This window comes from Salvelinus alpinus, chromosome 8 (genome assembly GCF_045679555.1).
Source record: "Salvelinus alpinus chromosome 8, SLU_Salpinus.1, whole genome shotgun sequence".
NCBI lineage: Eukaryota > Metazoa > Chordata > Actinopteri > Salmoniformes > Salmonidae > Salvelinus > Salvelinus alpinus.
In genome coordinates, this window is record NC_092093.1 from 10829497 (window position 1) to 10842373 (window position 12877).

At 42.9% G+C, this 12877-nt stretch overlaps 1 protein-coding gene across 1 annotated transcript in view; it reads right to left on the bottom strand.

Annotated features, from left to right (window-relative positions):
• The window catches only part of LOC139582535 (ryanodine receptor 3-like), a 272990-nt gene that overhangs the window by 19478 nt on the left and 240635 nt on the right, over positions 1–12877 (bottom strand). The window contains exons 87-97 of the mRNA XM_071412622.1: positions 12647–12720; positions 7148–7228; positions 6952–7040; positions 6703–6831; positions 6347–6451; positions 4788–4869; positions 2994–4001; positions 2575–2861; positions 1358–1401; positions 856–1024; positions 365–451 (exon numbers count right to left, since the gene is read on the bottom strand). Coding sequence (XP_071268723.1) covers positions 365–451; positions 856–1024; positions 1358–1401; positions 2575–2861; positions 2994–4001; positions 4788–4869; positions 6347–6451; positions 6703–6831; positions 6952–7040; positions 7148–7228; positions 12647–12720 — 2155 coding nt within the window. The remainder of the gene's footprint in view (positions 1–364; positions 452–855; positions 1025–1357; positions 1402–2574; positions 2862–2993; positions 4002–4787; positions 4870–6346; positions 6452–6702; positions 6832–6951; positions 7041–7147; positions 7229–12646; positions 12721–12877) is intronic.

Consider the following 12877-nt stretch of genomic DNA (forward strand, 5'->3'; position numbering starts at 1 on the left):
TGTGCCAAGCTTGTAGCGTCCTATCCAAGAAGTCTCGAGGCTGTACTCGCTGCCAAAGGTGTTTAAACAAAGTACTGAGTAAAGGGTCTGAATACTTACGTAAATGTGATATTTCAGTTTTTTATTCTTAATACATTTTCAAAAATATCTAAAAAACAGTTTTTGCTTCGTCATTATGGGGTATTGTGTGTAGATTGATGAGAATATATATATTTTTAATACATTTTAGAATAATGCTGTAAAGTAACATTTGGAAAATGGAGGGGACTGAACACTTTCCGAATGTAAATAAAATAAGATTATTATTCGTATCTTGTAGAAGAGAGAGCAAGACAACCCTGTAATGTGTATCACTGTAAATTACCCTGTAGAACAGTAGAATGAAGTTGATGGCAAACGCCACAAACAGAGCCAGGAAACGCATGTTGTAGAAGTTGCGAGCCAGCGTGTTCTGCAAACACATGGAACACAAAGTTAGACATTTAGTCATGATAATACATTTAGTCATGATAATACATTTAGTCATGATAATACATAGCAGTCTTCTGAGGTGAGCGTGACTGCAAAGAAGAAGACATGGAAGGTCACTATTGCCAGCATGTGGCAGGCGGAATAACAACGACTGTGTGAGAGCATCAATTCTGATCAGTCGCTGATCACCGACTAATCAAACGGATTGATCTTCAAATAATAAGCAGTTATTTAGGATGCAAATCAGTTCAGTTAGTCTGCAGTCTCCAACTGCAATATAATAATTATAATAACAATAAATATTTACATTTTACTGCACATTTCCCACACTCAATACGCAAAGCTGTAGTCGATCTTGAACAAGTACAATGTCTGATGTATTACCAGCATCTTGGCCTGGTAGACCTCCAGCCCAGCCAAGAAGCTGGCAAAGAAGGAAGTAGGAGCCTCCTTTGATTGGCCGTTTCTGGACTTGGGAATGGGCTTATCCTGAGCCACTTCCTCTTTAGGCTGCTCCGCCTTGACCTTGTCTTCCTTTTCCTTCTTCTCTGTGCTGTGAGAACACAAGATGGCCACCGATCTGTTATCAATCTGACACCAGCAAATACCTCTGACATCTGTTAGAGAGCTGAAACCCCAACACAATACAACACAACACACTCATTTCATTCCATTATTTCAATTTTAAGAAATAATGAGCAATTAAGATCAGACTCTTATTTGTGATAAACTGTCAAGACTGTCGAGAAACCGAGCACCGGATATTTTTATTTAAACACTTTAAATAAAGTAAATAAAGAGTGAATTAAGATTTGAACATGCCCTCCATGTTACGTAGCTGAAGTAAACATACACACAGAGATCAATAAATAGTGTAGCCACTCACTCTGCTTTCTCTGGTTCCGACTCCGTTGGTTCAGAAGCAGCCTTCTACATGAGAAGGACAATAGAAGGTTAAAGAGGTTCAGCATTCTACATGAGAAGGACAACAGAAGGTTACAGAGGTTCAGCATTCTACATGAGAAGGACAACAGAAGGTTAGAGAGGTTCAGCATTCTACATGAGAAGGACAACAGAAGGTTAAAGAGGTTCAGCCTTCTACATGAGAAGGACTATAGAAGGTTAGAGAGGTTCAGCCTTCTACATGAGAAGGACAACAGAAGGTTAGAGAGGTTCAGCCTTCTACATGAGAAGGACAACAGAAGGTTAAGGAGGTTCAGCATTCTACATGAGAAGGACAACAGAAGGTTAAAGAGGTTCAGCATTCTACATGAGAAGGACAACAGAAGGTTAAAGAGGTTCAGCATTCTACATGAGAAGGACAACAGAAGGTTAAAGAGGTTCAGCATTCTACATGAGAAGGACAACAGAAGGTTAAAGAGGTTCAGCATTCTACATGAGAAGGACAACAGAAGGTTAAAGAGGTTCAGCATTCTAAATGAGAAGGACAACAGAAGGTTAGAGAGGTTCAGCATTCTACATGAGAAGGGCAATAGAAGGTTACAGAGGTTCAGGCTTCTACATGAGAAGGACAACAGAAGGTTACAGAGGTTCAGCATTCTACATGAGAAGGAGAACAGAAGGTTAGAGAGGTTCAGCCTTCTACATGAGAAGGACAACAGAAGGTTAAAGAGGTTCAGCCTTCTACATGAGAAGGACAACAGAAGGTTACAGAGGTTAAGCATTCTAAATGAGAAGGACAACAGAAGGTTAGAGAGGTTCAGCATTCTAAATGAGAAGGACAATAGAAGGTTACAGAGGTTCAGGCTTCTACATGAGAAGGACAACAGAAGGTTAAAGAGGTTCAGCCTTCTACATGAGAAGGACAACAGAAGGTTACAGAGGTTAAGCATTCTAAATGAGAAGGACAATAGAAGGTTACAGAGGTTCAGGCTTCTACATGAGAAGGACAACAGAAGGTTACAGAGGTTCAGCATTCTAAATGAGAAGGACAATAGAAGGTTACAGAGGATACTTATTACTGACACCATCCATGTGTAACAAGCCCAGCGTTTTACTGAGAACTGTTCATAGAGAATCACCATTGTATTTCATGTATTCCCTTCACCTACTGTTTTAGAGACAGGCCTATAGAATGCTCACCTTCTTCTCCACAGTGGCAGTGGTCTCAGCGGTCAGATTCTCAGAGACGTCTCCCAGTCCAGGATCAACATGTTTTAACCCTTCCCCTTTCTTTGGCGTCGGATTAATCATCTCCATTAAGATGTCCTGCTCTGCCTTGTCCGACGGTTTGATGGCCTGGTCTGTTCCGCCCGACACCGAATCACTGACCTCCGCCTTCTCCGTCTCCAGCACGTCGCCGTGGATACCGAACTGGGTGGGATCGGGCATGTTGCCCAATATGTCTGTCACCTTCATGTTCTTGGCTCCTTCAAGTCAAATCAAATCAAACATAATTTAAAGTCCATTTAAACAAAACGTCGCAACACCCTTATTAACATGATCCTAAAACAATAAAAACAAAAAGATTTAAACAAAAATAGAAGATAAAAAGATCCCACCTTCGACGAGGCCGCCTCCGAACATGGATGACCAGATGAGGTGGAAGAATCCGAAGATGAGGCTGTAGATCCCCTTGAAGAACCCTGCGAAGAGCCTCCAGAAGAAGGAGAAGAACCCAAGGGTCACCTCCTTCATGCTCAGCTTCTTGAACTTCTTGTACCGCTTCTTGAGGCTCTTGAAGGTCAGCATCTCTCTGAAGTTGGAGATCTTCTTCTTGGCGGAGACGCAGACCATGGTGAAAGCCGAGGAAGCCTCCAGCTCTCTCTCCTCTTCTTGCTCAGCCAGCTCTTCTAGAAAGTTGTGCACCTCCTCCTCTTCCTCCTCCGGGCGCTCCGCCACTTCTGGCTCCGAGATCTGAGATGCCAGCTGCATCTCAAAGATGGTGTCTTCGCAGAAGTTCACAAACATCTCCATCTTCTCGCTCTCTCCACCCTCGTTGACCACGTCAAAGATGAACTGTCTCTTGGACTCTTTGACCTGTGGCTTCTCCCACTGCGTGCGGCTGGACTCGCTGATCTCAAAGTAGACCCTCTCGATGCGCTTCCCTCCGCCCATGATCTCGATGCGGCCCAGGTACGGTTCGAAGTAGTTCAGCACGCTCTCGGCCGGTTCCAGGAAGGTGGCCAGACGGGGATCGTGAGGCATGTGCTCAGAGAGGTTAGTGAGCAGCACGGCTATATTGAAGCCAATGTCTTTGGCTGGCTCGTGGAACCGCTCCACAAACTCCTCGTAGTTGAACATGTCGTTCTCATCAGCCTCGGCACAGGAAAGCAGGAACTCGATCTCCGACTGGGTGTACTGCTTCTGGTTCTCCATGGACTTCTGGAAATCTTTTTTTGAGATCACCCCCTTGTTATCGGGGTCGTAGTCCCTGAAGTTGTCAGAGGTGGTCAGGTCCTTGATCTTGAGGAACATGTCAAAGAACTTGAGGATCATCTCTACATTGCTGGAGGACTCCACCAGAGTATCCACCATCTGCTTTCCAATCGTTCCATTCACCACGTTGCCTAAGAGACACCACATAGGAATCAATTGCATTTGCACTTGCACTTACTTTACCTCCCTAATTACTTACTTTTATTGTTTTACCTTTATTTAACTAGGCAAGTCAGTTAAGAACAAACTCTTATTTTCAATGATGACCTAGGAACAGTGGGTTAACTGTTTTGTTCAGGGGCAGAACGGCAGATTTTTACCTTGTCAGCTCGGGGATTCAATCTTGCAACCTTTCGGTTACTAGTCCAATGCTCTAACCACTAGGCTACCTGCCACCCCTTACTTAATTACAAACTGACTTACTTTACCTCCCTCCCTCCCTAACTACTTACTTACTTCCTTACTTAATTACTTACTTAATTACAAACTGACTTACTTATTCATTTTCACGTATTATGTGGATACCTACAGTATGTACCATCAGTGATATGTGTAAATCATTAACTGTATGGCGTAAATATATATGTTCAAACAAATGCTCCTGTGGTGACTGTGTAGCTGTGTAGCCTACCACGTCATAAATGAGTCCTATAAGTGTTAGAGTGAATCTCTTTTAACCTTTATTTAACTAGGCAAGTCAGTTAAGAACAAATTCCTATTTACAATGACGACCTACCCCGGCCAAACCCGTATGACGCTGGGCCAATATGTGTGGCGCCCTATGGGACACCCAATCACGCCCGGTTGTGATACAGCCTGGAATCGAACCATGGTCTGTAGTAACAACTCTAGCACTGAGATGCAGTGTCTTAGACCGTTGCGCCCACTCTGGAGCCTTAAAATCTGTAGGTTCTTACCCTCCAGCAGTGACAGCATCATCACCACCATGTCCTGCTGAAGATCCATCAACTCCTTGAGCAGCTCAATCTGACACGAGTCCTAAAGGAGCGCCGACCATTGGAAGAATTGCATTAATAATACAATTAGTTAAGTAATAATTAATAATAACATGTATTTATTAATTATTAATAAGCATTTTTATGATTTTACAATCTCAATAGCTCAAGTTGCATGCACTAAAAACAAATAACCGAAGGCATAAAAAAGACATAACCAACAAAAGCATAACCAAAAACAAAAACAAAAGGCATAACCAAAAACCAAAACAAAAGGCATTACCAAAAACCAAAACAAAGGCATAACCAAAAACCAAAACAAAAGGCATAACCAAAAACCAAAACAAAGGCATAACCAAAAACCAAAACAAAGGCATAACCAAAAACCAAAACAAAGGCATAACCAAAAACCAAAACAAAGGCATAACCAAAAACCAAAACAAAGGCATAACCGAAAACCAAAACAAAGGCATAACCGAAAACCAAAACAAAGGCATAACCGAAAACCAAAACAAAAGCATAACCGAAAACCAAAACATAACCAAAAATCAAAACGAAGGCATAACCCCCCAAAAAAAGCAACTATCACCACGGCCAGGCGCAACTATCACCACGGCCAGGCGCAACTATCGCCACGGCCAGGCGCAACTATCACCACGGCAAGGCGCAACTATCACCACGGCCAGGCGCAACTATCACCACGGCCAGGCGCAACTATCACCACGGCCAGGCGCAACTATCACCACGGCCAGGCGCAACTATCACCACGGCCAGGCGCAACTATCACCACGGCCAGGCGCAACTATCACCACGGCCAGGCGCAACTATCACCACGGCCAGGCGCAACTATCACCACGGCCAGGCGCAACTATCACTACGGCCAGGCGCAACTATCACCACGGCCAGAATAGAACAGTTAGAGGAGGAACAAGAGGAGGGAATAGAATAGGATATACACTACATGGCCAAAATTATGTGGACACCTGCTCTTTGAACATTCCAAAATCATGGGCAATAATATGGAGTTGGTCCCCCCATTGCTGCTATAACAGCCTCCACTCTTCTGGGAAAGCTTTCCACTAGATGTTGGAACATTGCTGCGGGGACTTGTTTCCCTTCAGCCACAAGAGCATTAGTGAGGTTGAGGATGTTGGGTGTGGGTGAATCCTCTAATCTGAGGCTATTTAAGTGTAGTAGTAAGTAAGCCTTGAGCTACAACGACCCCCAGGACAGGAACCTATCTCTTGTTTCTGTAGTGTGAGGCAGCTTGATGTACAGCCCCTTGACAGGACATTGGTCTATTGAAATGGGAGTTATATTTATGTGATCAGTTTCATATTGGAGAGATATTGGAGACGACAGTGAGCGTTGACTGACAGGAAGCAGATGGACACTGCTGCATATATAGACACTGACTGCAACTCCAGTACAGCAGGACGCTGGACTGGGCCAGTAGTTTACTGTTTTATTTTGCTCACTTTACTGGAATGGTTGGTGTAGCACTGAGGACACCTAGTTACCTGGGACAGCTTCATCTGCATGTTGGCAAACACATGCAGGAATCCCACCACTGCATCCCACAGTCTGCTGTGGGCCAGACTCTGCTGGTTCCCAATACATGGGCCCTGGGAAGGAGAGAGGGAGGGAGGGGGGAGAGAGGAAGTGAGGGAGGTGGGAGAAAGGGAGAGAAATGAGGAGGAGGGAAGAAGAAAGGGGGAGAGAGAGATTGATAGAAGGACCAAAGTGTTGGGACACAAAATAGAGTGAATGTTAATGAAGATCCCAATCCCCCCCCCCAAAAAAACATTATAGTGCCATAAAATAAAATACAAATATGACTATAGGCTCCAGTCAGAAAGAGTCAATCCTTACTTACCTGGATGTACTCAGTGAGTGAGTTGAAGATCTGCTTTGCGACAGCTAAGGCTTTGGAGAAGTTGACCTGCCCTGCCTCGTCGATAATGTCTTTCCCAGAATAATACCAGTAGAAGTCACTGATAGATTCCTGCAGAGAAGGATTACTATGTCAGTGTGTTGGTGAAACCAAGTCACGTTCTATTTATAGTGAGTGTGTGTGTGTGTGTGTGTGTGTGTGTGTGTGTGTGTGTGTGTGTGTGTGTATCACCTGAAGGCGTAGCAGGTAGTCCACTGTGCTGATGATAATGTTGACTGTCAACGTGTTTCCTGTTTGTGTTCTCAGGAAGTTTTGGAAATCTGTGGTCGAAGAACACATTTTAATATTCGGATGACGTGGTTTGAGTGAAGCTATAACAAAACATATACTAATACTTTGTTTTACACCAATTTATGAAAGTTCTCACCCCCGTTGTGCCCCTCACAGAGCAGTTGTAAAAACCTGAAGAGATCTTTGGTGAAGTCATCATTCGTCAGCACTTTGGAACCTTCGGGATGGAACATAAGTAGGTGAAGAACGCTCTCCATAACAACGGCGGCTGAATTCTCAAGCAACTAGAGTTTTCACAATAATCTCAATGCATGATTTAGGTGAAAGTCTGAGTTAGGCGTTTGCGGATATCCAGTTTGGATCGGCACTCATCACTCTTAGACAGGCAGGTGGCTAGCACAAATACAGATACTGCACTCTTAGAAAAAAGGTTCTATCGAGAACCTAAAAGGGTTCTTCGGCTGTCCCCATAGGAGAACCCTTTGAAGAACTGTTTTTGGGTTTCAGGTAGAACCCATTTGGGTTCAATGTATAACCCTTTCCACTGAGGTTTCTACATGGAACCCAAAATGGGTTCTACCTAGGACCAAAAAGGGTTCTCCATTCGGGGAAAGGCGAAGAACCCTTTTGGAAATGTTTTTATCTAAGAGTGTGGGTCTGGGTTTGTGTTGCATACAACACCCTTGCTGCATCCAAAGTGCTGATTGTGAAAACTGAAATGAATATTGTGAAACACCAGGACATTTCAAGAAGCTGGAGGTTAGCCAGGTAACTTTCACATACAGCATATAGTATAAGAACAAGACAAGGACACAGGGAACCCGTTTTTAAGAAGATCACAATGATGGAATGTTATCCACTTAGAATCATCAAGCAATTCCAAGGTTCCATTCCGCAGTACTTCACAATCTTGGGAAGTCCAAGTATTTGAATACTGCATTCCATTTCTGGATCAGCTACATCATCCACGTGACAGTTAAACACAGCTTTGTGAAATAGGCCCCAAGTACAAAGCACATCCAAAGCTTTGATTTAGCTGTGGACAAGTCTACAAATCATAACCTTTTCAAAGACGTTGATAGCCTGATAGAAGTATCAGTAGCAGAATGTAGATTAGTGATGTAGAGTTAGTAACATAAAGAAAAAGTTAACAACTACCACTAATAACAGGCATTTATAAAGTAAATCTAGAATTTTACGTCTATATTTTATGCATGCATGTGCATGAATGTACCTCCCTGTAGACCAGAGCAATGAGCTAATGCTTCCAGGTCATCAGGTCAATGAGGCAGGAGAGGTGAAGGTGAGAGAGGGACGGTTATGAGCGGTTATGAGAGCCACTGAATAGTTTATTTACCCCGCTCACTGTTGACTGCCATCGATGAGTATTAATGATAGGAGAGGACAAAACAAAACACAAGCAGACGTAAGCAAGAGAAGACATAGAACTTTTTTTAAAAAGGAGAATAAAAAAAAGTTTGAAAGAGTGAGAGATGTCTATCGGCCTCATTATGGGCGTGATGTTAAAATGAAGGTGTTTCGGGGAGAGTTATAAAGATGTATGATATTTAGTGCGTATTTAGGATATTAGTGGAAAATACTACCGTTAACCTATCAAAACTGAAAATATACAGCAGGGAGAACTGAAGCATAAAGGTGTGTTCTGTGTGTGGGATGAGGTGTGTTAGGAGAAAGTGTGTGTGTGGGATGAGGTGTGTTAGGGGAAAGTGTGTGTGTGGGATGAGGTGTGTTAGGGGAAAGTGTGTGTGTGGGATGAGGTGTGTTAGGGGAAAGTGTGTGTGTGGGATGAGGTGTGTTAGGGGAAAGTGTGTGTGTGGGATGAGGTGTGTTAGGGGAAAGTGTGTGTGTGGGATGAGGTGTGTTAGGAGAAAGTGTGTGTGTGGGATGAGGTGTGTTAGGGGAAAGTGTGTGTGTGGGATGAGGTGTGTTAGGGGAAAGTGTGTGTGTGGGATGAGGTGTGTTAGGGGAAAGTGTGTGTGTGTGGGATGAGGTGTGTTAGGGGAAAGTGTGTGTGTGTGGGATGAGGTGTGTTAGGAGAAAGTGTGTGTGTGTGGGATGAGGTGTGTTAGGAGAAAGTGTGTGTGTGTGGGATGAGGTGTGTTAGGAGAAAGTGTGTGTGGGATGAGGTGTGTTAGGAGAACGTGTGTGTGTGGGATGAGGTGTGTTAGGGGAAAGTGTGTGGGATGAGGTGTGTTAGGAGAAAGTGTGTGTGTGGGATGAGGTGTGTTAGGAGAAAGTGTGTGTGTGGGATGAGGTGTGTTAGGAGAAAGTGTGTGTGTGGGATGAGGTATGTTAGGAGAAAGTGTGTGTGTGGGATGAGGTGTGTTAGGAGAAAGTGTGTGTGTGGGATGAGGTATGTTAGGAGAAAGTGTGTGTGTGGGATGAGGTGTGTTAGGAGAAAGTGTGTGTGTGGGATGAGGTATGTTAGGAGAAGGTGTGTGTGTGGGATGAGGTGTGTGTGGTAATGTAGATGTGACAGAGAAGGCTTGTATATCTAGCTAATGCTGCACCATGTCTTAGGTTCCCCCTACTTCAGGATGGAGGAAACCCCTGCTCTCAATTTAGGAGTAAAAATATTGGAAAGGCTTTTAGTGCGTAACCTGACAACATGGGGAGTGTAGATGTGAGAGTTGAATCAGAATCGGACAACACGAGGAGTGTAGATGTGAGTTGAATCAGAATCTGACAACATGGGGAGTGTAGATGTGAGTTGAATCAGAATCTGACAACATGGGGAGTGTAGATGTGAGTTGAATCAGAATCTGACAACATGAGGAGTGTAGATGTGAGTGTTGAATCAGAATCTGACAACACGAGGAGTGTAGATGTGAGTTGAATCAGAATCTGACAACATGGGAAGTGTAGATGTGAGTGTTGAATCAGAATCTGACAACACGAGGAGTGTAGATGTGAGTTGAATCAGAACCTGACAACATGGGGAGTGTAGATGTGAGTTGAATCAGAATCTGACAACATGGGGAGTGTAGATGTGAGTGTTGAATCAGAATCTGACAACATGGGGAGTGTAGATGTGAGTTGAATCAGAATCTGACAACATGGGAAGTGTAGATGTGAGTTGAATCAGAATCTGACAACATGGGGAGTGTAGATGTGAGTTGAATCAGAATCTGACAACATGGGAAGTGTAGATGTGAGTTGAATCAGAATCTGACAACATGGGGAGTGTAGATGTGAGTGTTGAATCAGAATCTGACAACATGGGGAGTGTAGATGTGAGTTGAATCAGAATCTGACAACATGGGGAGTGTAGATGTGAGTTGAATCAGAATCTGACAACATGGGAAGTGTAGATGTGAGTTGAATCAGAATCTGACAACATGAGGAGTGTAGATACGTTGATAACTACTGCACTTACTCCCACAAACTGCACTTCTGAACAGCTTAGATTCCTAAACCTGATGAAACATTTGTTCAGAAATGTCACTACTTCTTCATTTACAATGAACTCAATTCGTCCCATGATTAAAAGAGGTGAGTGACATTCATCCTGTATAATACATAGCAGGGTTGGGGTCAGTTACGGTTCATTTCAGGAAACATAACTATATACTTCTACACTTTTTAATTAGGATTTTGGTTTACTTTCTGAATCGAAATGGAATTGACCCCAACACTGATACGTAGGTATCATGCCACGAGGCCTTGCAGCCCTGATGACGGTCTGGACAACAACAGGTTAATCACATGGATCCCTGACTCTACCACTACTGTAACACAAGCAGGAAAAGCAACGTGCACCAAAAATACCAGGTCAAATGCAATTTGATTTGATATTACTGTAGCTAGGAGGCATTCTTTCTGAAGATAATTTGATATTACTGTAGCTAGGGGGCATTCCTTCTGAAGATAATCTGATATTACTGTAGCTAGGGGGCATTCCTTCTGAAGATAATCTGGTATTACTGTAGCTAGGGGGCATTCTTTCTGAAGATAATCTGATATTACTGTAGCTAGGGGGCATTCCTTCTGAAGATAATCTGATATTACTGTAGCTAGGGGGCATTCCTTCTGAAGATAATCTGGTATTACTGTAGCTAGGGGGCATTCTTTCTGAAGATAGTCTGATATTACTGTAGCTAGGGGGCATTCTTTCTGAAGATAATCTGATATTACTGTAGCTAGGGGGCATTCCTTCTGAAGATAATCTGATATTACTGTAGCTAGGGGGCATTCTTTCTGAAGATAATTTGATATTACTGTAGCTAGGGGGCATTCTTTCTGAAGATAGTCTGATATTACTGTAGCTAGGGGGCATTCCTTCTGAAGATAATCTGATATTACTGTAGCTAGGGGGCATTCCTTCTGAAGATAATCTGATATTACTGTAGCTAGGGGGCATTCCTTCTGAAGATAATCTGGTATTACTGTAGCTAGGGGGCATTCTTTCTGAAGATAATCTGATATTACTGTAGCTAGGGGGCATTCCTTCTGAAGATAATCTGATATTACTGTAGCTAGGGGGCATTCCTTCTGAAGATAATCTGGTATTACTGTAGCTAGGGGGCATTCTTTCTGAAGATAGTCTGATATTACTGTAGCTAGGGGGCATTCCTTCTGAAGATAATCTGATATTACTGTAGCTAGGGGGCATTCCTTCTGAAGATAGTCTGATATTACTGTAGCTAGGGGGCATTCTTTCTGAAGATAATCTGATATTACTGTAGCTAGGGGGCATTCTTTCTGAAGATAATTTGATATTACTGTAGCTAGGGGGCATTCTTTCTGAAGATAGTCTGATATTACTGTAGCTAGGGGGCATTCTTTCTGAAGATAGTCTGATATTACTGTAGCTAGGGGGCATTCTTTCTGAAGATAGTCTGATATTACTGTAGCTAGGGGGCATTCTTTCTGAAGATAATCTGATATTACTGTAGCTAGGGGGCATTCCTTCTGAAGATAATCTGGTATTACTGTAGCTAGGGGGCATTCTTTCTGAAGATAATCTGATATTACTGTAGCTAGGGGGCATTCTTTCTGAAGATAATCTGATATTACTGTAGCTAGGGGGCATTATTTTTGAAGATAATCTGATATTACTGTAGCTAGGGGGCATTCTTTCTGAAGATAATCTGATATTACTGTAGCTAGGAGGCATTCCTTCTGAAGATAATCTGATATTACTGTAGCTAGGGGGCATTCTTTCTGAAGATAGTCTGATATTACTGTAGCTAGGGGGCATTCTTTCTGAAGATAATCTGATATTACTGTAGCTAGGGGGCATTCTTTCTGAAGATAATTTGACACCAACATGTACAACACGGCAGAGAGAGATAAGACAATGTCATGCTCCGGCATTAGGAAGGAGGTTGGTTTGTAAGTGAAATCTGTGTGTGTTGATCCCTGAAGTTTTAGATTCTCTGAGTAAAGATAGCTCTTGAACCTATTGCTGAGGAGAAAAGGAGAAAAAAGAAGCTCAACAGGTTTTCTGCGTAAAGATACTCCAAGTGTGAAACAGCAACCAAGAGAGCGAGACAAGCTCTTGGAACCTACGGCTGAAGGGAAAAATAAAACTACAATTGAACACTCAAAATGTTAAACTACTTATTAAAGTTTGAGGTAGTACATCAATTGGCCATCATGTCTCTTTACTTACTGGATCCTTCATCTGTCACCATCCCCAGACCTTCCGCTTTGTTCTGTCTCTCAAAGGCATTTAAGTCCAGGACACTGTAAAGGGTATGGAGATAAGACACATTGTGAAAGAGAAATAGTACGCTAGGGATAATGAATAAAAATGACATAAACAGTGGTCATAGGACTACGCGGGTCATGTCATCATGTCATTGGGTATAATCAACATGCTTATCAATAAATTACAATATTT